This window comes from Bradysia coprophila, unplaced genomic scaffold (genome assembly GCF_014529535.1).
Source record: "Bradysia coprophila strain Holo2 unplaced genomic scaffold, BU_Bcop_v1 contig_54, whole genome shotgun sequence".
Classification (NCBI taxonomy): Eukaryota; Metazoa; Arthropoda; class Insecta; order Diptera; family Sciaridae; genus Bradysia; species Bradysia coprophila.
This window is the reverse complement of record NW_023503787.1, coordinates 5,899-26,942: the sequence shown is the minus strand read 5'-3', so window position 1 is coordinate 26,942 and position 21,044 is coordinate 5,899. Positions and strand designations below refer to the sequence as shown.

Genomic DNA, 21,044 nt, shown 5'->3' with positions numbered 1-21,044 from the left:
GATATTTTTGTAGTTTTTTCGAGCTTTCCACAACTCATTTTTCGAATACTTTTTTATCGAATCATTTTTTTGGTGTCTAGACTCCAATCTTTACAATGGGCTATGGAAAGACTTGAATTGAAAATAGTTTTGTATTAAAACTCCTGTAAAGAGCTCAAAAAAAAGAGTGCATACCCTACCCTAACTATTCATTAGGACCATTTTGATAACAAATGGAGTCTGGAGAATCGTCAACTCAAATTTTTTCAAAAAATCATCTTGTGCAAGCTTCAACCGATATTTTTAAAGGAAGACCTGAAGAACTTCCTGAATAACTCTAAGAATACTTAGCACTTGAGAAGAGCCTGTCTAATACGGAATTAATTTCTTGAAACACCATGAATTGACTACAATTTTCAAAACATAATCTACAAATTTAGCAGATGCAGAATTTAGTGCATTCAGAACTACAAAACCGAAAACAAAACGTTCTATTACACCTAATCACCTATCGAAATATCGGTAAGATTTTTTTTGAAATTTCATTAAAATTTTGATTGACGCGATGATATCAACTTTTATGTAATACATATACTGTGTCCATTGTACGTGATATAAATTGAAAATTAGAGAAGAAGAATCAAAGATTAAATAACACACTAACTCTACGCACTACAATATTGTACTTGTCGACATTGCAACTCATTCGCGAGAGATGTGTTGGAAATAAATTAAATTTAAAAAAAATATTGGAAATGTTAAACGAGTGTGTGCTGAAATTACGCGACTGAATGTTGGAGGGAAAGTGGTGCAACCAGAAGAAACACTTTTTTTCGATTTGGTATAAAAGCAGATATGATTCGTACCAATCGATACAATTCGCATTCAGTCTTTTGTTTAATCCAAACGAAAACTATAATCAAATTTTGAGAAAATGATGAAACTAGTAAGTTTTGATATCACAGTCTGAACGGTGAAGTAAATTCTTAAATTCTTTTTCTACTTCTATCAGATTTCAACAATTTTGGTGATCGTTGGCTGTGTATCGGCTAAGCCTGGTCACTTGGCAGCACCACTCGTCAGCGCACCACTAGTCGCATCACCGTACGTAGCAGCAACGAGTTCTCAAGTCGTAGCCCGTAATTACAACGGAATTGCAGCACCGATTGTAGCAGCCCCAGCAGCTCCACTTGTTGCGGCTCCAGCACCTTTGGCATATAGTTCACCATATGCAGCTTATACTGCACCAGTAGCTGCTGCATATTCAGCCTATTCAGCCCCATTAGGCTACTCAGCCCCATTTTCTGCTGCCTATTCAACCCCATTCTCTGCTGCCTATTCAGCACCACTAACCGCAGCCTATACAACAGGATTTGCAGCAAGATCACCATACGCATACGCTCCATATGCAGCAGCGTATTCAGCTCCTGTCGTTGGTGCGGCACCATTAAAATATACAGCTGCACCGGTTTTGCTCTAAACATCTAAACGTGATGCCCTAGTGTGAAATTGATTTCCATTCATTTTTTCGTTGTGAATTTAAAATAAAAACGGCCATAGAATTAAATTGCATTCGTGTTTCTGTTTATGTTTTGTTCCTTCAAAAGTCTTAGCAAGAAGTATTTTACTTCTCGTGAAATGTGTTTGGTTGGTTATGGTGATCAACTATTTAAATATTTTGTGGTTTCTTTTTAACCATACCATTCCCACTTGTTTTTCCCTTCACCTTATTTTTTAGCTTTTTCCTGCCCACTTCACATCGATCGAAGTATACCTTGTACTCGGCAATCAATTAAACAATTCTTATAACTTTTTACCATTTTATTATCGTACAAATTAAACGAGTTTTAAATCCCAAACACAAACAAAACACTCTGAGATAAAGAACAGATAATATTTCCTCTAAAACGTATCTTCCTGAGTGGCTGATCCAGGTAGCCGTTCCTCGGACAACCAATTCATTAACATGAAAGCGGTGTCCTTTTCTAACCACAATACACCTAACAACGCCGCTTCGAAGAATCCCAGCAAAACACCAGCCAGCACATCGAGTATATGATGTCTGTATAGAAGCAGACGAGACAAAGCGACACTAGTTGCCCAGGCGAAAATCGGAGGCCAGAATATATACGAAACTGGATCAAGCATAGTGAAGAAAAACAACAGCAGAGATGCTCTCGATGCATGACCAGATGGGAAACTGTTGACGAAATTGAAGTTAAGATTTACCTGATAAAAAAAAAACGATGGCAAGTACCTAAATTTGTCAGGACCAAGAGAAAATATATCATCGTTAACAGTTGGACGACGTCTGCGGGTTGCGGCTTTTATAATCGCTACGAATATGATATCTAGAACCAGGCCTATGGTCGAAACAGTTGTAAAGTGAGATGAACTTTTTTTTTAACATTAAAATGGTTTACATACCAAACAACAGATTCATTTGCGTCTGATACCAATCGGGCTTATCCACTAACCAGCAGAATGCCAAAAGACCAGCCAACCATACGATCCCATGACAGGAATACTGTAAATTGGAGAAGTTATAGGTTAACTATACTATTTACAATAACAAAACTGATACGGGGACCTAAGTTCGATTTTTGTTGGAATAATGAAATGCGAAAATATATTCTCTAATTTGTTAGATTTCATTTTCCAACACAATTTTTATTTCAACAAAGAGACGAAAATTTAAGATTCTATTTGCCACACAGAAATAAGCGATTAAATTGTTATCAAGTAGTTATTTAGTGTCCGATTTCAAACTCATGCACTACTTCTACTTGCTTTGTGTTACTTCAACTAAAATGTTGCAGCATGACTAACCTCTAAAAATTTGCAATGCGTTTTCAACGATCGGATTGGCACAAAGTTTAAGCTAAAGGAGACAAATCTTCTCGTCAGTTCCACATCATAGGCCAACAGCTTTTGTATTGGTTCTGGCACGTTTCTCTTCTCCTTCTCGTCTAATCTCGTTCTCGGATCCATTTCGACTGAAAATTTGTGCACGTATTGCTTTAGAATTCAACATTTTATCGAATGCCACACCGACAATTGAAACGAATTTTTAAGAAAAATTAAAAAAAAATTCTTACCTATTGAAAACGACCAACTGGACGTAGATACAAAGTCTCCCCAGTAAGCGAAAGTTAATTTTGTACAAAGGTAATTAACAGATTGTTTTTATTTATTTTTAGAAGAACACTAGTGCATATGACTAATTAACCCTAGATACACAGCGGATACACTCGTCGCATCCATCAAAAAGATAATATTTTTGAATAATTTTCTGAATCACTCTGACGGCTTAGAACAAATACAACCAAAATGTAAACAAGAGATGAAGTGAATCAGCTGATGTTCAATGAACTACTTCAACGTATAGAATCGCATCCATCGCATTTAATGAAAATTTGAAACATCTACTCCAAGTAAAACATACACTGTCCAATACAAGTGTACTGTGACCTTTCGTTACGGAAAATTGGATAAAATTGTGATGAAGCAACGCAATTCAAGCAAAAGTGATCATAGTTGACAGCTGCCAAATAAAGTACTATTTCGTAAGAAATGGTTGTTTACAGTGTTTTACAGTTGTGTGACACACTTTTAAGTTTCAGTACCCCTTTGAGTACCACTCATGCTTGAAGTGCGTTGGATGAAGACAATTTTTAAGAGCGCCATACCATTCGTCACGAAAATATTGGAATATCACAACTAATTCAGCCATAAATATACCCTCGCATGTAAATAGCCCGCTATTTCCATCAATGCTCTCACACACTATCAATATTACCGTCAGTTCATTTTTCGTTCATTTGGCAGACAGAAATGTCATACATTATTATAGGAGAAACGCAACCAAACCGATAGTTAACGCAAAGCCATCAGCATCCACAATCATTATATTCGACATTTGTGATGAAAGAAAACAGTAGTTTCTGTGGTAAAAAAGTGAAAGAATAAACAATAGACTGCGACAGAGAAATTGTTAATTAATTTTAATTGATGCGTATACTGCTGGTATTTAACGATGAACAAAAATTTCGAAATATTCCATCAGGGATATCTTATTAAGTCGCCGCCAACCAAATTCTGGAGAGCTGTGAGTCATTCTTATGTGTATTTTTTGTGTATTTAAATTTATGATATTAAGTTTCATAAAAAAAATGTTGTCTGGAGTTTTTACTGTAGAGTATTTTACATCTCAACTGTAACGGGTTCATATATAAATTGTCCAATATTGTAATCGATTTGTAGCTCTGCAACATAATTCGTTGCTTGAATGTTTCTTTGGACGAATTTTTTTCTTCAATATTTTGCATAATTTACACAGCGCAATAATAAATGGAAATTGCATAAATATCGATGTGTGTCGAATGATTAATAGAGGTTGAGGAAGTGTGTTTTTTTTCAAAGTTTATCTCTTGGTTTATCTCTATTTTTTGTTCTATTTCGTTTTGTTGATTAAAAAATTGTGTTGTTCTATGTACACTAAAAACTAAAACATTATCAACGAAGGCTCTGTGAACTGGTTTATTTTTCACTACTTTCATGTCTTAAAATGTTATTTTATCTTCTCCACTAGTCTCATTCACATATCTTCGCTTTTTATTGTGTGTATGTAAAAATCATTTAAAATAAACATTTGAATCCTTGCATTAAATGAGGCGTGACTTAAAAAAATATTCGATTTATTTAACATTTTGTTTAAAACATTTCGATTAAGATTCTCCCGACAAAACGAAGTCGGTGATGTCTCTTAAATAAATCGAATAAGTTTTGTTTGTTTAGCGAGACTTTACACGTTTAAATTATTCAATCGTTATTTAGTCCGTATGTTTACACTAGGTCCCACCTTTTGGGCGGGTCAGGTCCCTTGACTGACAATTTTTTGAGTTCTCATTTTTCTTATAAATTTGCAGCAAGATTTTCAATCAACCACAAATCGTAAATAAAATGCGACTCGTGTGAATTACGGCCCTCGCTTCGCTCTGGCCGCAAACTTCCCACTCGTATGAGCTATCTATTATTCTGTTTAATTGTCATTTTGTCAAATTTAGTCAGAGTAGATGCGAAGTTTTACAAATATGGAACGATGAGAGGACTCTTTCACTTTGGTAAAAAATTAAAAAAAAAACCGATAGATGTTCTTCTCTTACAGTTTAGTACGCAAAACCGTCACTCGTGAATAAAATGTGGATGGTAATAAACGACCGATAAATAATTTTTCGTTTCTTCACTTTTGTCGATTCAGAAAACGACAAGAGTGAGGAATTGACAAAACGTCTTTAAGTTACATTTCGTAGAAGGATGAATCTCCCTAGGAACGAACAAAACGTCTTTAAGTTACATTTTGTAAAAGGATGAATTCCCTAGGAACGAACAGAACGCCTTCTCATTACATTTTGTAGAAGGATGAATTCACTTGGAACGAACAAAACGCCTTCTCGTTACATTTTGTAAAAGGATGAATTCGCTAGGAACGACCCGCCTTTGCTTTATATTTCCAAAATCGACAAAGGCTGAAGGAAAGACAATTTTTTTTTACTTTTTACTGATTTACTGAAGAGGTGCCAGCGACATGTACCACATTTCTATCGGTATTTTATTATTTTTTATCGGTAAAATTGAATTTTTCTATAATATATCATAAAATTATCACGACTCGTGAGAATTACGGCCCTCGCTTCGCTCTGGCCGCAAATTTCACAATCGTATGTTAGTTGTAACATATTTTGTTTGATTGTTGCAATAATGAATTTAAAAAAAATATTCAGAAATTTGTTGAGAATGACTTATATCTTATATTGCCTGCAAAGAATGATGGTTACATTTAATGTTTTTCATAAAATTTCCTACACTTTTCAATCATAGTGTGCTCATGAAATATTTCTGCCGTAAAACCTTGAGTAAAAAAAACATCTTTCTTTGGGAGTAGACGCATTAAATTTGTTAGTCAACTATCAAATTTGATAGTCAACTGTCAAGTTGTTAGTCAACTATCAAATTTGATAGTCAACTATCAAGTTGTTAGTCAACTATCAAATTTGATATCAACTATCAAATTTGATAATCAGCTATCAAGTTGTTAGTCAACTATCAAATTTGATAGTCAACTATCAAATTTGATAGTCAACTATCAAATTTGATATCAACTATCAAATTTGATAATCAGCTATCAAGTTGTTAGTCAACTATCAAATTTGATAGTCAACTATCAAGGTGTTAGTCAACTATCAAATTTGATAGTCAACTATCAAGTTGATAGTCAACTATCAAGTTGATAGTCAACTATCAAATTTGATAGTCAACTATCAAGTTGTTAGCAGTTCACTAACAAGAGATGTTTACCGGTTAGAGGCTGGGCATGTAGTGACGAAATTTTTCTTTCTACTTGTTTCATGCACATTATCGAAAACATACTTATACGATTTACACACACAACGCAACAAAATCAAATTTCATCAAAGTAATCTTTTTCGATTGAGGCTATAATCAACAGTGTAAAATCCTGTTTTTCTGGGATAGCTTCCAGATCCTTCGTCCCACATAGCCCATCTTCGAACTTAGCCTCGGTATTTTACTTCCACACATTTAAAATAAAGATTCATCCAAATTGCTTGAGAATTACTCAAGTTATCGTGCCTTCAACGATTTTTTGTTACCCACATTTAACGTTTTTCATACAATTTCATACATTTTCAATCATAGTGAACTTTTTTGTCACCCACATATTTCGGTATTTTCTGGTGTAAGACCCTGACTTTCAGTCAAGGGAATTAATCTAAAGTATGTCGATACTTGAAAGCATTTTCGGCCTATCGTGACCGCAACAATATTCAGGAATTTTAAAAATTTCAACGATACGATTTATTGTTCTTATTTTTCACATTGTCCGGATGTTATGTTTTGAAATTGTGGATAGTCCAGTATTAATGTGTAATATAATTATCACATCTCTGACTGATAACGCTGAATGCGTACAATTGAAAATTAATTAAAGTGAATGAGGATTGGGGGTTGCATAAGCAGATATTTATATCCATGGTTAGTTAGTGATCTGTTGTTTTATCGACAACGATATACAGTAAAGGAAGTAAAGACTTCAACACATAGTAAACACTATGTGATACCTGAAACCAATCAAGTTATAGATTAATTTAATGATTAAATCGCGATACGTTGTGTGTTTCTGAAAGGTTAAATGACTGAGAACAGAAACAACAAACAAGCAAATGAACGTCGTCGTCATTATTTTATTCTAATTTCGTGGAATCTTTTCAGTCAAGACATTCGTCGAAATATTTATTTCATCGAAAATCGTTTCAGAAACTCAATAGGTTACAAAACAGTATCATAAAATACAGTCACAAAATGCGCGAGAATGTATTTAAAAAAAAGACTGTAAGCCTAATCAAATTCCTGGTCACATTCAACGGAATTAATATGCATGTCTTTTTATGAAATCTAAACTAAAACGTTTTAAATAAACAAAAATTCCGTATAAAATTCGGCTTGCGCTTTCTCGTGCGATAAACTTGCGATATATCTATTTCAAAAGATAATCTCGTTAATTTGTTGATGTCAATCGGGTGATATGGCTAAAATTAGCATTTATCACTGATATCAGTAGACGATATGTTGACTTCAAAGTTTCTATCGAGTCTCCTTATTAAGCGGTACCTGTTTTACTTTGCAGCTTCTATATGCCTACATCTACACGTTTTTATTCACTGGGAATTACAATCATCCTGATTTACATCGAAAATTCGATTTCATGAGAAAGTGCGATTCTAAGCGCTTCTTAAGGAATTACAACTGCTCGTGAGCTTATGATAATCATGTTCATAAGACGATCAAATAGCGATAATTTGATAAACTAAACCCATGAAAAATCTCTCTGCATTTCATTGTCTACAAGGTCAAGAACGAGATCATGTATTATGTTTTGTTTGTTTGCTTCTTCTTTTAAACTTTCAGATGCAAGCCTAAGGACCTATGTGTCTCAAGATTCTTTAAAATCTCTATTCATTTGAGATTAAACAATCGCCTTCCCTTTAATGTGTACATGCACATCATTCATTTGGTCAGTGAAACAGTGTTTAAGACATGTAAATTTCATAAGACAAAGATTTCAATCAAGTTATTTATCAGGCGTGCAAATCCATTTCTATTCAGAATGCAAACACCCCTTTGTTCGAGTCCATACTAATCCGATCTCGGAATTCTCGTAATTACTAACAGTAATGCGCACTTGTTGCACATAAAATATATATTCACATTGACGTACTTTAATGCATCACCCAAATTATGTAAATTATCTGTCCAATAACTGTTATTGGATTGCTTATCGGAGTATATTTTGTTTGCATTTTCACTTATTTAATTATACAATTAATCAAAAGCATTAAAATATGCTCACAAAGAATATTGTGTAAACGGTCGTGCTGCGAAAACTTTGATTAGTCATTATTAGATTCCGTGAATATACACCTTAGTTCTTTGGATAAAAATTCGTCAGTCTGTTTTATGTAACGACGAAAATGACACGCTCTGCAACAATTAATTTTGTTAAAACAGTTGGATGAAATTGGGGCACAGTTTCGCTTACACGGCTTTTCCTCCCTACTTACTCGTAACTTTCTCAAAGATAGCGTTTGATTTTAATTTTAAATGAACGAGAAGTTTATTCGTTGGAAATTGAAGTCAATGTCTCGTTACCGTCTACTTTAATTTGAATACAAGCGCTTTACCTCAAGATATTTAGCGAGTTTTTTCCACGTTATTGAGTATAGTCCCCATTGAACATCTAGCTCTCATTACCAATGAGTTAATTCAAATTTAGAAAACAAAAAACGGTACGTATTAGGTGTCCATTGATGTTAGTTCCGTTAAATATTCAATATAACAAAGTGTTAAAAGCCCTTGGTTAAACCACAATTTTTTTACCTTTACAGCGATGGCGTCGTCGTTGGTTCATTCTTCGTCAGGGTGAAATACCAGGCCAATTTCATCTGGAGTACTACACTGATCGAAATTGTCGTAAATTGAAAGGAATGATTGATTTGGATCAATGTGAACAAGTCGATTCTGGTCTACGGCTCGAGCATAGAAAACAGAAATTCCAGAATATGTTCGATGTTAAAACACCGAGACGTACATACTACTTAGCTGCTGATTCCGAAGCCGACATGAACGATTGGGTGGCATGCATATGCCAAGTGTGCAATTTACAAGATTTATCGAACAAAGGAACGAACAGTGATACCAACCGGCAATGTGAGTGAATTGAGTGTGATTATAATACACAATCATTAACGCTGTGACTTACATAGATTACAATGTGGGAAGCGAGGCAGAATTGAACAAACCGACAGATCAACGCACAGTCATATCGTCGCAGCCGAATGTCTCGTCCCATTCAAATAATCGAAGTGATCAATCATACGACAGTTCATCGAAATCCAATTCAATGTACTCGAATCGCGAGACTATGCTTTGCGATGTCCCATTATCAGCTGGTGCATCTCATCAAAACAATGACAGTGTAAACTACTACAATTTTGCAGCCATCGAAAATGAAATTACACGAATTCAAGCGGTCGAGCGATCCCAATCGGTTCGTATTCCCAGCACACCCAGTGAACAATCAAATGGTTTTCCTTCTCACACAAGAGCTCATTCTCTCGTTGAAATGAAGCCAACAATTGGGAATGCGAGAAAAATTCCAGAAAATCTTAAACTATCTGAGTGTCATGTGCTGGACAATTCGGAACCGTCTCCAGCATTGAGTACAAGCTCTGGGCCGTACATTCCGATTAGTGAATGTTTTTCGGGCAGTCCGGGAATGTTTGACATGAGCAATCCGGCTACTCCACTAAATTCTTTGGATCCGAAATTCTATGATACTCCTCGAAGCCATATCAATATTGGACTGAATTTAACCAACGATCAGCCATATTCACCGAAAAGGAACAATTGTCCACCGGTAACGCATAAAACTCTCGCACACCGAGTAATCAAAGATTTTTTAATAAATTGTCATCATTTAGTCGCAGCCTCGACCAAGAAGTGGACGATCGAGTCCTACAGACTCTGAATCCGTGTTCACGGACGACGAAGATTGGACGACACATCAATCACCACATGGTCCATTAGGTAAACAATATTTGTGCAACTCTTCAGCACCAAAATCTAACTGCGCTAATTTCCTTACCATTCAGATCGCAGTCTTCGACCATCGGATAGTTCCATTGAAAATGATTCCATTGTCATCACATACACACATCGCTTTTCTAGATTACCAAACGACGAAAAAACGACCGACAATGATCATGTTGTTGAGAAGCGTAAAAAATCAGTTCCGTCTCGACCTCCGAAACGTATAAGCAAATTGCTGCTTGAAGGAGTTGAGGAACGGAATAAAGAGATTCATTCGTCAGACACGGAAAATGCGTCGCCGGCTATTGGACCAAAAGATATTAGCTGTGTAAGTGACTGTCTCGTAGTTTAAAAAAAACCGGCCAAATGGTCATTCAAAATTTGTTCGTCTGTTTCAGTGTGTAGAAGACAGTTATGACATTCCTCGATCACATCAGATGCCTTACTATAATTTAAATGAAAATAATTCAATTTCTCCGACATTGCTCGATCGCGACCAAATAACATCATCAACGCCGAATCTAACTACGGAAATGGCTACATCGAAAATTCCAAACAGATCTCATTTCTATTCGAATGCCGCGCCATCCAAGGTGGATAGCAATGTTTTCTGTTATGATTTCGTTGATCAGGTGAGAATATGTCGTGATTTCACAGTCAACTGTTGTCGAACATGAATTTGAATGTCTTTTTGTAGGAAAACGCCCCGGTTGTGAATAGAGGTCTGAAACCAAAGCCAGTTGAAAATAAACCAGCCGATAGTAAAGAGCAACCGGATCAATCAGCAAAGCGCATATCAACATCCTCATTTCATTTAGAATTGAGACCACCACCTTGCGACCGGAAATTGAAGCCGAGCACTCCGAAGGTAAGATGCAGTTGAATGTAAATCTGGCTCAAAACCAACATTCCGTTTCCTCTGATTTAGTTCGACACCCACTCACTACGCCGAAAAGGTGGTCCAATGTCGCTATCAACAGATACCGGCATATATTCGAATCATTCAGAAAGCCTTTCGAAAACTCTTCCTCGAAACTATAACAATTCATCAGCATCATCGTCGCTTACACTTACAAAACAAATGATTCCACAGCCGCAGCAACAATCTCAAGCAAAACCAGTCGGCCATTTAGAGTATTTTGACTTAGATCATTCGAACCCTCCATCCATTTGCACCACAAACAGTTCAAAAGCGAATTCAACAAGCACATCGAATTTATCCTTGGCAAACCGAAGCAATCCAACGTTTGCTAAGGCAGTGCAACCGGATCCGAGTGGAGTCGTTTATAAATGCGTTGATTTTGTTAAAACAGAAGCCATTAAACGGACAAGACAGGATACTGAAAAGAATCGCAATGAAAAGAAAACATCAAACAAAGATTAGACAAGGGCACCGAAGCCGCAGCGTGCAATGAGTGAAAATTCAAGTATTAAGTTGTTATGATGCTAATGTCATCCACATATGGCCTGGCCTAGTCATGCGATTATTGTTTTTATTTTACAACCGTGTTGGTTCGAAATAACTGGGAAAATATGTTTCCAATAGCTTAGAATAGAAACCAACAACAACTTTGCATGATATTAATGGTTTGAATTGGTTTTGTTATCTTCAATTAAGTGCAACTTTTAAGAAAAAAAAGTGAGATTTCAATGAACTTTTAATTGTTACGTGATTTTCGTAATAACACTTATCAATCCGTTTACTTTGGACATATTAAAGAATGAGAATAAAACTTTAGGTCATCCGCTACCACAACATTGATTTGTTCATTTCTATTTACCTATTGTACCAGAATATTATATAACTAGAGATTATTCATCTGCACAACGACGACAATTTCTCGTTTTTGTTCTCTTACAGCAAAACGCATGATATAAAAATTGAAGTCGTAGATTTCGTATCAAACGCTTTGCACAAATGAAGTAACAGATTTATTGATTTTGTTGCGTTACGCTTCCTGAAAGATCCGGGATCTGAATTGGCAGCAAGTAGAGATTAGAAATAGTAATATTGCTCTCTAGTGGAACATGAGTGTATTATGGCTCGATTTTATTTATGCAGTAGCGGAAAGTCGAAATCCAACATATTTTCTGATTTAAGAGTTGTTGTGGATTTTATAATTGTTCACCCATAAATTTAATCTAACAAATGAACGTCTAGATTCAATGTTTTAGTATTTTGTTGTAAAATAAAATCACAAACCACCAAGTCAGAAAATAATGTCGGATTTAATTTTTCCGCGAGTGTATGAACCGTAAATGAATCAGTAATCGCAGTGAAGAACAACGATTGTCATATTTAATTTTTGACTGGACATTGTATTTCAAGTTAGAAAAGAAAATATTTAAAATAATTATCTTCCTATATGCCTTATTAGACGATAAGTTCATTTATTCAAATATCAATTATTTACACAAACACACAAAAAAACTTTACATTCTAAAGTATTTATGATCTATTTTTACGTTATAGTGAACCTAAAAACTTTTTATTATTCTAGAAGACAAAACAAAACAAAAAAAGGTTTTTTTTTTAGATCGAAAAGATATCCAAATATTAATTATTGTGATTAAAATGAATTAAATTAGTGTCTTAAACATTGACCTTTTTAAAAAAGTATTTCGATTTCCATTTTCGTTTGTCATATACTTTCGTCATAAAAAGCAATTAATCATTTAAGCTTTACTGTTAGAAGCTCATTAACCGCAATTATTATTTTTAAGCAAAATTTTCGTCAGTATTTTTTGTTACTGAAATTTTTTTTATTTTAATTATATTTTCTATGCTAACCACGAAAATATTTTGTAGAATAAATTGAATATATTTATTGATTGAGCTCTACAATAAATTATGAATATGAAAAATATTGTCAAAAGAAAAACTTCAATTAATGTTTCTTTAAAGGAATCGTCACTATGCTTATTGCAGGAGTATAAAATCAGTGGAAAATCGGCGAATTCTATATCAGAGACTTTTTTTAATGTTCCTAGTAACAGAATGATTGAAACAAAGAAAACTCTTTGTTAAATCTTCAATTATTGAATAGGTAAAGTTGTTGTATGCTATCGATTTTAATCAATGATTAAACATTTTAAACGACAGAAGTGACAGAATCAATTTCTGAATATAAGAAAGCGGCATTATCAAGTAAATCCTCAACTTTTCAATAATGACGTAATTATAGCGAATTGTAGCGTCATCGTGCATTTTAGCATAAAATTTCATGCCAATTTGTATGATATGATCCGACCAGACCAGGGCCTATTTCAAGGGAATTAAATTCTTAAATTTTTTAACCGATTTTTGTTACATTCACTTCTGTGACTTCTGAATTGTTTATTTAAAAGCGAAAACAAGGCTGCAAGGCGCAACCAGTAAAACGATCTTTTCAAAAACAAATACTTTTGTTAGTTTTATGACTTGTTCAGTTGTTTTGGCTATCTTAGAGCCAAATACCTAATTTTAGGTGTAATTTTTGATATTTCACCAAATTTTTAGGAAAAGGAATTTTTGGGAAATTTAAGAATTCAATTCCTTAAAATCGGCCCTGAGTCAGACCCTCTCAATATAAGTTGCTACGTACAGCGACATAAAGTTTTCTAAACGACTGATCATCGTTTGTTGGCAACGAAGTCGAGAATGAGTGATTATCCAGTGTCATATTACATACCAAAAAGCATAGCTAAACTAAAGAAGGAAAGAAACTAGTATCAAAAATTACGTGATATGTAATAGTAGGTTACAGTGCATGCTGCGAAAATGATTCATTACATGAGGGAACAATTTTGAGATAAGAGCAACCTCACAAGTGTGTTGTTGTTGAGCAACAAGCTTCGGTAACTGTTAGTTGAGACAAGTGTAGAGTTTGTATATCCGAGCCGAAGGCGAGGTATGTAACTACACTTGTCGAAACTAACAGTTACCGAAGCAAGTTGCTCAACAACACACGAGTGAGGTTGCGAGTATCTCGAATTGTTTCAAAATTAAGGAATCACGTCAGCAGCATGCACTGTATTCTATATTATTGCTTGCCCAAAACAATTGATCCTTACATACATATCAATTTCTTAACGCAGAATAAAAACTTATATTATATCCGTAGACAAAACCAAGAAAACATATGCAAAAAATCTAGTATACCGCCGAGATCGGCTCTCACTTCTACAAAAAAAAGATCCCGACAACAATAATGATGTTACGTTAGTCTCGTCACAACGATCGCAAGTTGGTGGCATGTTGTCATTGAATGGTTTTTGCTACATTGAACTCACGCTGCTGCAAAATTTGTGTCAAAAAAACAAAAACATCAATAATTATTTTCGTTTCTATGTTGTAAGGCATAAAATATTTCAGATGACGCATTATTCTTCTTCATCTGGTTGTACCACACGAAAACTCGTTTTCCGTGAGTGACTGAGCACCCCGCGAAAAATAGAGTTTACCTGTCGATAGTGTCATGCAAATATACCTCATGTAATAGATCATTTTCGCATGGGCCAAATTGATATGTAAGAAACAATTTTCGCATGGGGCAAGCACTAAAATACATTACGTCCGTGGTGCCAAATTTTCATTTTAACGAGTGGATACGTTATGGCCCGACCCCGAAGGGAGGGGCAGTATTTTTATTCGTCAAAACATAAATTTGAATTAGGCAATATAAATGCACATTTCATATGAGCGAAGCGCCCTCTCTCCCATAATTTGCATAAAAAACTTTTTAGAAAAATAAAACAAAAGAATCCTTTCCGTAACATGTAAAAGGTTGGATGAAACGCTCATTTTTTGAGATAGTTTTGAATTAGATAATATAATATCTCAAATAATCATGTCAGCCCCTTCGTGCCGACCTCTCCACTCGTCAAAATTGCAATGTCATTGATTACAAAAATTGATTCCTTCAACAATATGTAAATTAATGGACCCTGATTTATTTTGAGCAGAACCGAATATTCAAAACTTTCACCTCCACGTTAGCCTAATACCATTTGAATTATGTGCATTCTATAGAGATGATCACACGATCCATGTAGACCATTTATATCTATTTATCACCCGTTCGCCACTTTTTGTCTCTTTCTATTCGTTTCTTATCACTGCTTTTAAACGCATTACAGCACACGAGGTATAGAGAATCATCGTACCCTTGAGTGTAACACTTCATTATGAACAACCAATAGTGACCAATAGGTAGTCAACGGAAGAAGTGCTTTAAAAACAAATTTATTTTGGCTCCATCAATTGAAAATTTTCGAGTGTCAAAGTAAACGAAAATGAATATTTTAAAATTAAACGACGATTGTTTATTTCATCTGTGCCGGTATCTCGACGCTGAGGAAATCGTAGCTGTTAGCCAAACGTGTACAAGGCTGGAAAATGTGGCGAAAAGGCTTTTCCGTCACAAGAAATCGTATATGTGTTACATTGGCACACCCGAAGACATAGTCGCTGCGGTCAGAACACTACGTAAAATCGGAACAAATTTAAGACAAATTGACCTTAAAGTCGACTTAAAATATGGAGCCAGCTCACTAACGAAATTCTTTCGATTGTTAACGGAAACAGTCGGACCAAATTTAATTGAATTTTCAATTCTTGGTGAGATATGCTGGATGCCGTTGACAATTCTGACACCAGTATTGAGGCGGTTGGAGGTGTTGACGTTACAAAATTCGTGCTGGAATGCAAACTGCGCCGTGATGATCGATTTGCCGTTGTTATGTCTGAATCTGCGAGAGCTGATTGTTTTCGGCAATATTATCTTTGCACCGAGGTCCCAGAAATTTTTTCGGCGGTTAGAGATTTTGGATGTAACTTATTCTTCAATATACATACCAAATAGTGTTTTCACACAGAATCAACAACTGGTAAGCTTTTGTTATGGAAATATTTATAAGTGAAAATTACAAAAAAAACGCATACTAAATGACTGTTCATCCGTCTTTCCTAGGCGATACTCAATTTGCGAAGATGTATGACTACCCATAGCATCGACTTACGATATTTTGATACATGGTTAATAAATCTGGTCAAGTTAAATTTAGACATTGGACTAATTGAAGATCCAATCGAAAACCTGCCACTTCTCTCGAATTTCCAAAGCCTTAATTCACTCGAACTGTTTTCAATTCCTGCTGCAGTGTTCAACGACATTATAAAGATTTTAGAAACATTAGTTCGATTACATGAAATCGTACTGCAATGCCATTTGCCTAGAATAGATGCACAATTTTTATCTGTCCAAGAATCCCTAGCCGGCATGGCTAGTAAACTGACGCAGCTCCGATCATTTATAACTGTTAGTATTGATTGGACCGCAGAGAGTGTTTCAAATTTTGTGCATCGCGCAAGAAATTTAACTTATTTGGATTTTTGGTCTGGAGGCGTTGATAACTACAAACTTACACCGGAATTCATCAGGTCTCTGGCAAAAATTCGAAGATCAATGGTCGGTATAATGCATCCGCTGCATTTGAAACTTCGTATAAAAGATAAGGATTTCAAACAGGTAAACAGTTGTGCAATGTGGAAACTGCTTTTCACTATATAATCGATTTTCTTTTCTTTGGCTCGTCTTTCAGGTCTTCAACGAGCCAGATGTAGCCAGCATGATTATATTAACAAAGTAGCACGTTAGTATCTGAGGCAACAGTAATCGAATTTTTCAATTTCATTTTGTAAATAAATTCTATTTTCAATCCACCCCATCGCTCGCTTTTATCATTCAAAAAAATAGATATGCGAAGATGTATTTCGAACAAAGAATTGGAGAGTTAGTTACCGTACTGATTGCAGAGCTTACGTTTCGGGTATTGACGGTATTCTATTCAAATGAAACGATTTATTCTCACCTGCATCATAATTACGAATCTTGTCGTGGAACAAATTTTCGGATAATTACAGTCGATCTATACTAGCAAGTCCGATTCCTATTAAATCCAAAGAAATGAGCTGTACAAATAAGGACATCTAAGATCGCCAATAGTGGCTAGGGCCTATTAGCAAGTCGTTTCGAACGAAACGTGAAAGGAAAGATTATTCTTTCTTATCATGCCCGCACGTTAGTAAGCGGGCGTGACGCAAGTCCACTACCAAAAATGTTTTACCAAATTTTTTTTGAGGATAATAAGCCGGCAAAATTCAAATGGGATTCATTTTATACAGGTGACTGTATCCAATCCTCACATTTCGATGGGAGTAGCTTATTGTTTAGTCCTACCAGTCAGACAGCCAATCAGCAGACTCATTCATGTACCTATTTCGTAAATTTTCATTTGAGCTACAATTCTTGCAGCAAGAAAAGCAAGAAAATTAAAAAAAAAACTGGTTGTTGCTGCTTTTGCGCCGAGCTTCTATCAAGCTAGTTTTAATAAGTGGACACGGACAAAGCTAAAGAAAAAATTCGCTCAAAAGAATAAGAGGTTATTAACATAACACTGCATAATGGTAAGGTTGTTGCAGAATTTAGCTGTGATCTGACCTGACGCCATTGCAAATAGCAATGCGCTGACAAAAGAAGTGTACGTTGTCAAAATAAACAATCATTTTTGGCATTTGGAACGACCATTGGAGGCGTACTGTAAAAAATTCAATTATTGATGCTAGAGCTAGATGCTAAAATTGCTTTCTCGATGACTGCTGCATTTACTTTAGCCGAAGCTTTGCAAAGATTATACTGACACAGTACATATGATGATGGTGTGGCGTGCAGTATCGGTTCCACGCAAAACGGGCTTCTTTACAGACATTGATTTGACAGAGAATACAGAAATGAACACGGATAATTTGTTGTTTATGGTAATACCTCATTCATAACTCATATTCGCAATTAGAAGAGATGTCAGTGCTATTGATGAACCAATCGCCAAGCAAATCGCTAAAATCCTGCAAAGTCATGCCAAAATCGAGCACATAAAGTCAAATTTTCCATTTTTTCTGTTTCTGGGCGTTTCAGTTTCGCAATTTGGCGATTTTTCTTAGCGTTTCTTCACACTTTGACGATTTTCTTGACGAGTTTTTATTTTTTGGCGATTCGACTTTGGCGGAAATCATTAAGATTTCGAAACGGTCAGTAGTCGTCGAAAGTGGTATCAATAAATCCGCATTTTACAGTTATGCATACTATTCGGCCCCCTCTAACTACTCAAATATTGAGAAATTCGCAGGGAATATCATTAAAAGTTGCGTTATAGAGCAACAGCATCTCAGATATAAAACCAGGAACTTATCTACTCGTAAATATTTAGGACCTTACCTTATACGTTCACTAATATTTCTTCTTGTTACTTCTGGTTTGTGGGATTCAGGTTGACCTAACTTCTCCGAGCTTAACGCGCTAATGAATTGACTTCCTCAAAGATTGCAGTAGTCTTTCGATTATGATTCCTATGTCCGTTTCTTCATCGCATTCTTCATTAATAACTCAATTCGGACGTTACTTTAAAACGAAATGTTTTATTTTAAAGATTCCCAATAAGGTGACATCATTTTGTGGTAGAACATCAATTACGTCGGTAATTTGGTGTGGTTAATTGCGTAAGTTGAATTCCATTAATGCTGTTGAAATCGAGCATCTTCAACATATCCTTTGTATGTGGATCAACCTCAATAATGTCTTGTTCAAGAGCCGACACAGCTGGAACGTAATTATCTCTGCGTTCACGCTCTTCTTCTTGCAATTTGATGGAAATGCCACGGACTTGGGAATGGCGCAATCGACCCATCAAATGTGTGACGTAGCTGGAAAAAAAAAATCAGAAAAGAAAATTGTCAAAACAACCGTCCACAGAATCATGTCAGATTGGTTCTTATCGGTCGAAAGAAAATCTTCCTGTTATTCTTCGAGAAATTAACATCGAATTGACAAAGCAACGTTCAGTATAGCATGGCAGTTAGCAGATTGGAACCGTTACCACAAAGTGTATGTTTTTCAAGTACTGCCTTGTCTTCGGGTGAAGACATAAACGAGGTAAATATTGATAAACCGACTCGTATGAAAATCCAACTCTTTTTTTGTTGTTATGTTGGACTTTCAAACAAACATGTCTGTCAAAATTTCGATTCGATCACTGCAGTGACTCATTTTTTAGCAAACTGCATGTGTTTCGGGCATAAAATTATCAATTAAGGGAACTATATATACGACGGACAACGAATATTAATTGAACATCCATGTGAGTATGATGTCGAAACGAACTTTAATGATGAGGGTGATGATGTTGGTTTGGGTAAAGCCGCCGAGGTCATATAACTTCTACACAAAACTTAAAGATATTGACTACGATGAGTATTTTGAGGGGATGAAATTATGTCGATGTGCACTGTAAGTACACATACGGAAGTACGATTAATTTACACAAAACAAAGCTGTACAGTACAAGCATCGTGTGTCACTACGAAAGCAAACATCATCAATTTCTTCATCGTCCTATTCACCAAACAAAACATAACCTCAAAACTATGAGAAAATCGTAACACTTTGCCACCTGATACTCTCACAATTCGATAGTGTCGCGTAGATCAACAGGAATAATTCACAGACTAAAAAAAGGTTTAGATTAAACAGAAGCCAGCGCTTCGACTTACCCAGCAATTTTATTTCTCAACGACTTGGTTGGAATAATTGCGACTTCTTCACAAATTCTCTTGTTTGTGTGGAAATCCATGGTCAATCGGGTGTAATACTTCTCAATGATGACCTTAGCGGCCTTTTTGATGGTTTTCGTTCTAACTCGACCCTAAAAAGATTGAACATTTTATTAGAAATTCGCCGACCAATAATTTTTTTTGTCAATTTGTAGGTAGAGTTTGTTTATCCATTGCCGTCACAAATTTCAATCGACATTTTCTCACAGATATTTAAACATTTCCACCAAAACTTTATTGGATTTCAGTAGAAATCGATTTAATAAATACAAATGTGCCGATAAATTGGCATATTTCCAATGGATGAAACGAAATTTTAAAGATTTTATTTGTAAAATCCAAAAAACTCACCATGGTTGGAGGAGACGTTAGCGGAAAGAGAACAAATTTGACAACTATCTGTCAAAGCACCCAGAGCACTGGTGTGGTCAGATGTGAATGTGTCAAACGTTTTCGATAACAGATGGCAGGTATGTTCCTTAGTGTCGTCATTTTGCATAAAAAATAAACAAACAAACAAACAAAAAAAACTTTAGAGTGACTCAGTGTGAGAGTTAACTTCAAGAATAAAGCGTGTACGTATTAATAACTCTTCTAGGTGTATTTATTGTTGATAGAAATAGTAAAATTAATTGAGGAAATTATTAAAACTGAAGTGTTTATGTGAAACGTAGACGTGTATTTTAGTGAGTGTCAAACACCTGAATCTAAATTTTCACGGATAATATTGTAAGAAAAGGTAGGTTTTAGCACCAGCAAAATTTGTATGAGTATAGGATAGCTTTTGGTGGAAAACATATACAGAAAAGTTTCATAATTTTATAAATGCGTGAGCGACCTGTCCCTCGGTAGATATTAAATTATTTAACATGACATCCTTCTTATACCATTTACGGAAGTGACTCGAGTCAAGATGCTTTTTTTCTTGAATTATTAAGTGAGTTTCATTGATCACAATATTCACTTCATAGTTATACCTACTGTTGCGAAAGAAAATGCTTGCAGGTGAATTTCGGAATGCGTGTAGTGTGCTGTATGGTTTTGAGAATATCGAATTGTGTGTCATCAGGTTTTCGGGCAATAAACTAGTAAACAATATGCCTAACTTACAAAACATTGGATATTATAGCCAATATTTTGCGTGTTATTAACCAATAAAACTAGGAAATCATAACGAATTCTAGCTGGGTTTTTTCCGACAATAATTTATCAACATTCCCAAAATAAAATGTTTGTTAATTCTTTCGCGACA

At 35.3% G+C, this 21,044-nt stretch overlaps 5 protein-coding genes across 5 annotated transcripts; 3 read left to right on the top strand and 2 right to left on the bottom strand.

Annotated features, from left to right (window-relative positions):
* Positions 1 to 763: 763 nt before the first annotated feature.
* LOC119083070 (vitelline membrane protein Vm26Ab-like) lies at positions 764 to 1,547 on the top strand. The gene is made up of 2 exons (XM_037192693.1): positions 764 to 925; positions 992 to 1,547. Exons 1-2 carry the CDS (start codon positions 914 to 916, stop codon positions 1,457 to 1,459), a joined length of 480 nt encoding a protein of 159 aa, XP_037048588.1. The 5' UTR covers positions 764 to 913; the 3' UTR covers positions 1,460 to 1,547.
* A 238-nt stretch (positions 1,548 to 1,785) lies between these two features.
* LOC119083065 (phospholipid phosphatase 6) lies at positions 1,786 to 3,315 on the bottom strand. Its single transcript, XM_037192688.1, has 5 exons — positions 3,078 to 3,315; positions 2,809 to 2,975; positions 2,407 to 2,506; positions 2,237 to 2,342; positions 1,786 to 2,179 (listed from the first exon to the last, which is right to left on the bottom strand). The coding sequence occupies exons 2-5, from the start codon at positions 2,968 to 2,970 to the stop codon at positions 1,882 to 1,884; spliced, it is 666 nt and encodes a 221-aa protein (XP_037048583.1). The 5' UTR covers positions 2,971 to 2,975; positions 3,078 to 3,315; the 3' UTR covers positions 1,786 to 1,881.
* Positions 3,316 to 3,840: 525 nt separating this feature from the next.
* On the top strand, positions 3,841 to 11,563 carry LOC119083072 (protein daughter of sevenless). The gene is made up of 8 exons (XM_037192695.1): positions 3,841 to 4,087; positions 8,943 to 9,264; positions 9,321 to 9,973; positions 10,038 to 10,143; positions 10,209 to 10,474; positions 10,545 to 10,778; positions 10,844 to 11,014; positions 11,075 to 11,563. Exons 1-8 carry the CDS (start codon positions 4,016 to 4,018, stop codon positions 11,528 to 11,530), a joined length of 2,280 nt encoding a protein of 759 aa, XP_037048590.1. The 5' UTR covers positions 3,841 to 4,015; the 3' UTR covers positions 11,531 to 11,563.
* Positions 11,564 to 15,242: 3,679 nt separating this feature from the next.
* LOC119083068 lies at positions 15,243 to 16,849 on the top strand. The gene is made up of 3 exons (XM_037192691.1): positions 15,243 to 16,014; positions 16,098 to 16,655; positions 16,729 to 16,849. The coding sequence occupies exons 1-3, from the start codon at positions 15,421 to 15,423 to the stop codon at positions 16,774 to 16,776; spliced, it is 1,200 nt and encodes a 399-aa protein (XP_037048586.1). The 5' UTR covers positions 15,243 to 15,420; the 3' UTR covers positions 16,777 to 16,849.
* A 1,728-nt stretch (positions 16,850 to 18,577) lies between these two features.
* On the bottom strand, positions 18,578 to 20,274 carry LOC119083062 (40S ribosomal protein S17). Its single transcript, XM_037192685.1, has 3 exons — positions 20,144 to 20,274; positions 19,733 to 19,884; positions 18,578 to 18,886 (listed from the first exon to the last, which is right to left on the bottom strand). The coding sequence occupies exons 1-3, from the start codon at positions 20,144 to 20,146 to the stop codon at positions 18,649 to 18,651; spliced, it is 393 nt and encodes a 130-aa protein (XP_037048580.1). The 5' UTR covers positions 20,147 to 20,274; the 3' UTR covers positions 18,578 to 18,648.
* Positions 20,275 to 21,044: the final 770 nt, after the last annotated feature.

Coding starts and splice junctions, on each gene's coding strand:
- LOC119083065 (XM_037192688.1), bottom strand. CDS start 2,970: ATGGATCCGAGAACGAGATTAGACGAGAAGGAGAAGAGAAACGTGCCA. Junction 2,507..2,808: donor CGCATTGCAAATTTTTAGAG/GTTAGTCATGCT, acceptor TCCAATTTACAG/TATTCCTGTCATGGGATCGT. Junction 2,343..2,406: donor GCAAATGAATCTGTTGTTTG/GTATGTAAACCA, acceptor TTTCGACCATAG/GCCTGGTTCTAGATATCATA.
- LOC119083072 (XM_037192695.1), top strand. CDS start 4,016: ATGAACAAAAATTTCGAAATATTCCATCAGGGATATCTTATTAAGTCG. Junction 9,265..9,320: donor CAGTGATACCAACCGGCAAT/GTGAGTGAATTG, acceptor TGACTTACATAG/ATTACAATGTGGGAAGCGAG. Junction 10,144..10,208: donor ATCACCACATGGTCCATTAG/GTAAACAATATT, acceptor CTTACCATTCAG/ATCGCAGTCTTCGACCATCG.
- LOC119083068 (XM_037192691.1), top strand. CDS start 15,421: ATGAATATTTTAAAATTAAACGACGATTGTTTATTTCATCTGTGCCGG. Junction 16,015..16,097: donor TCACACAGAATCAACAACTG/GTAAGCTTTTGT, acceptor CGTCTTTCCTAG/GCGATACTCAATTTGCGAAG. Junction 16,656..16,728: donor AAGATAAGGATTTCAAACAG/GTAAACAGTTGT, acceptor CTCGTCTTTCAG/GTCTTCAACGAGCCAGATGT.
- LOC119083062 (XM_037192685.1), bottom strand. Junction 18,887..19,732: donor TTGAGAAATAAAATTGCTGG/GTAAGTCGAAGC, acceptor TTTTTTTTCCAG/CTACGTCACACATTTGATGG.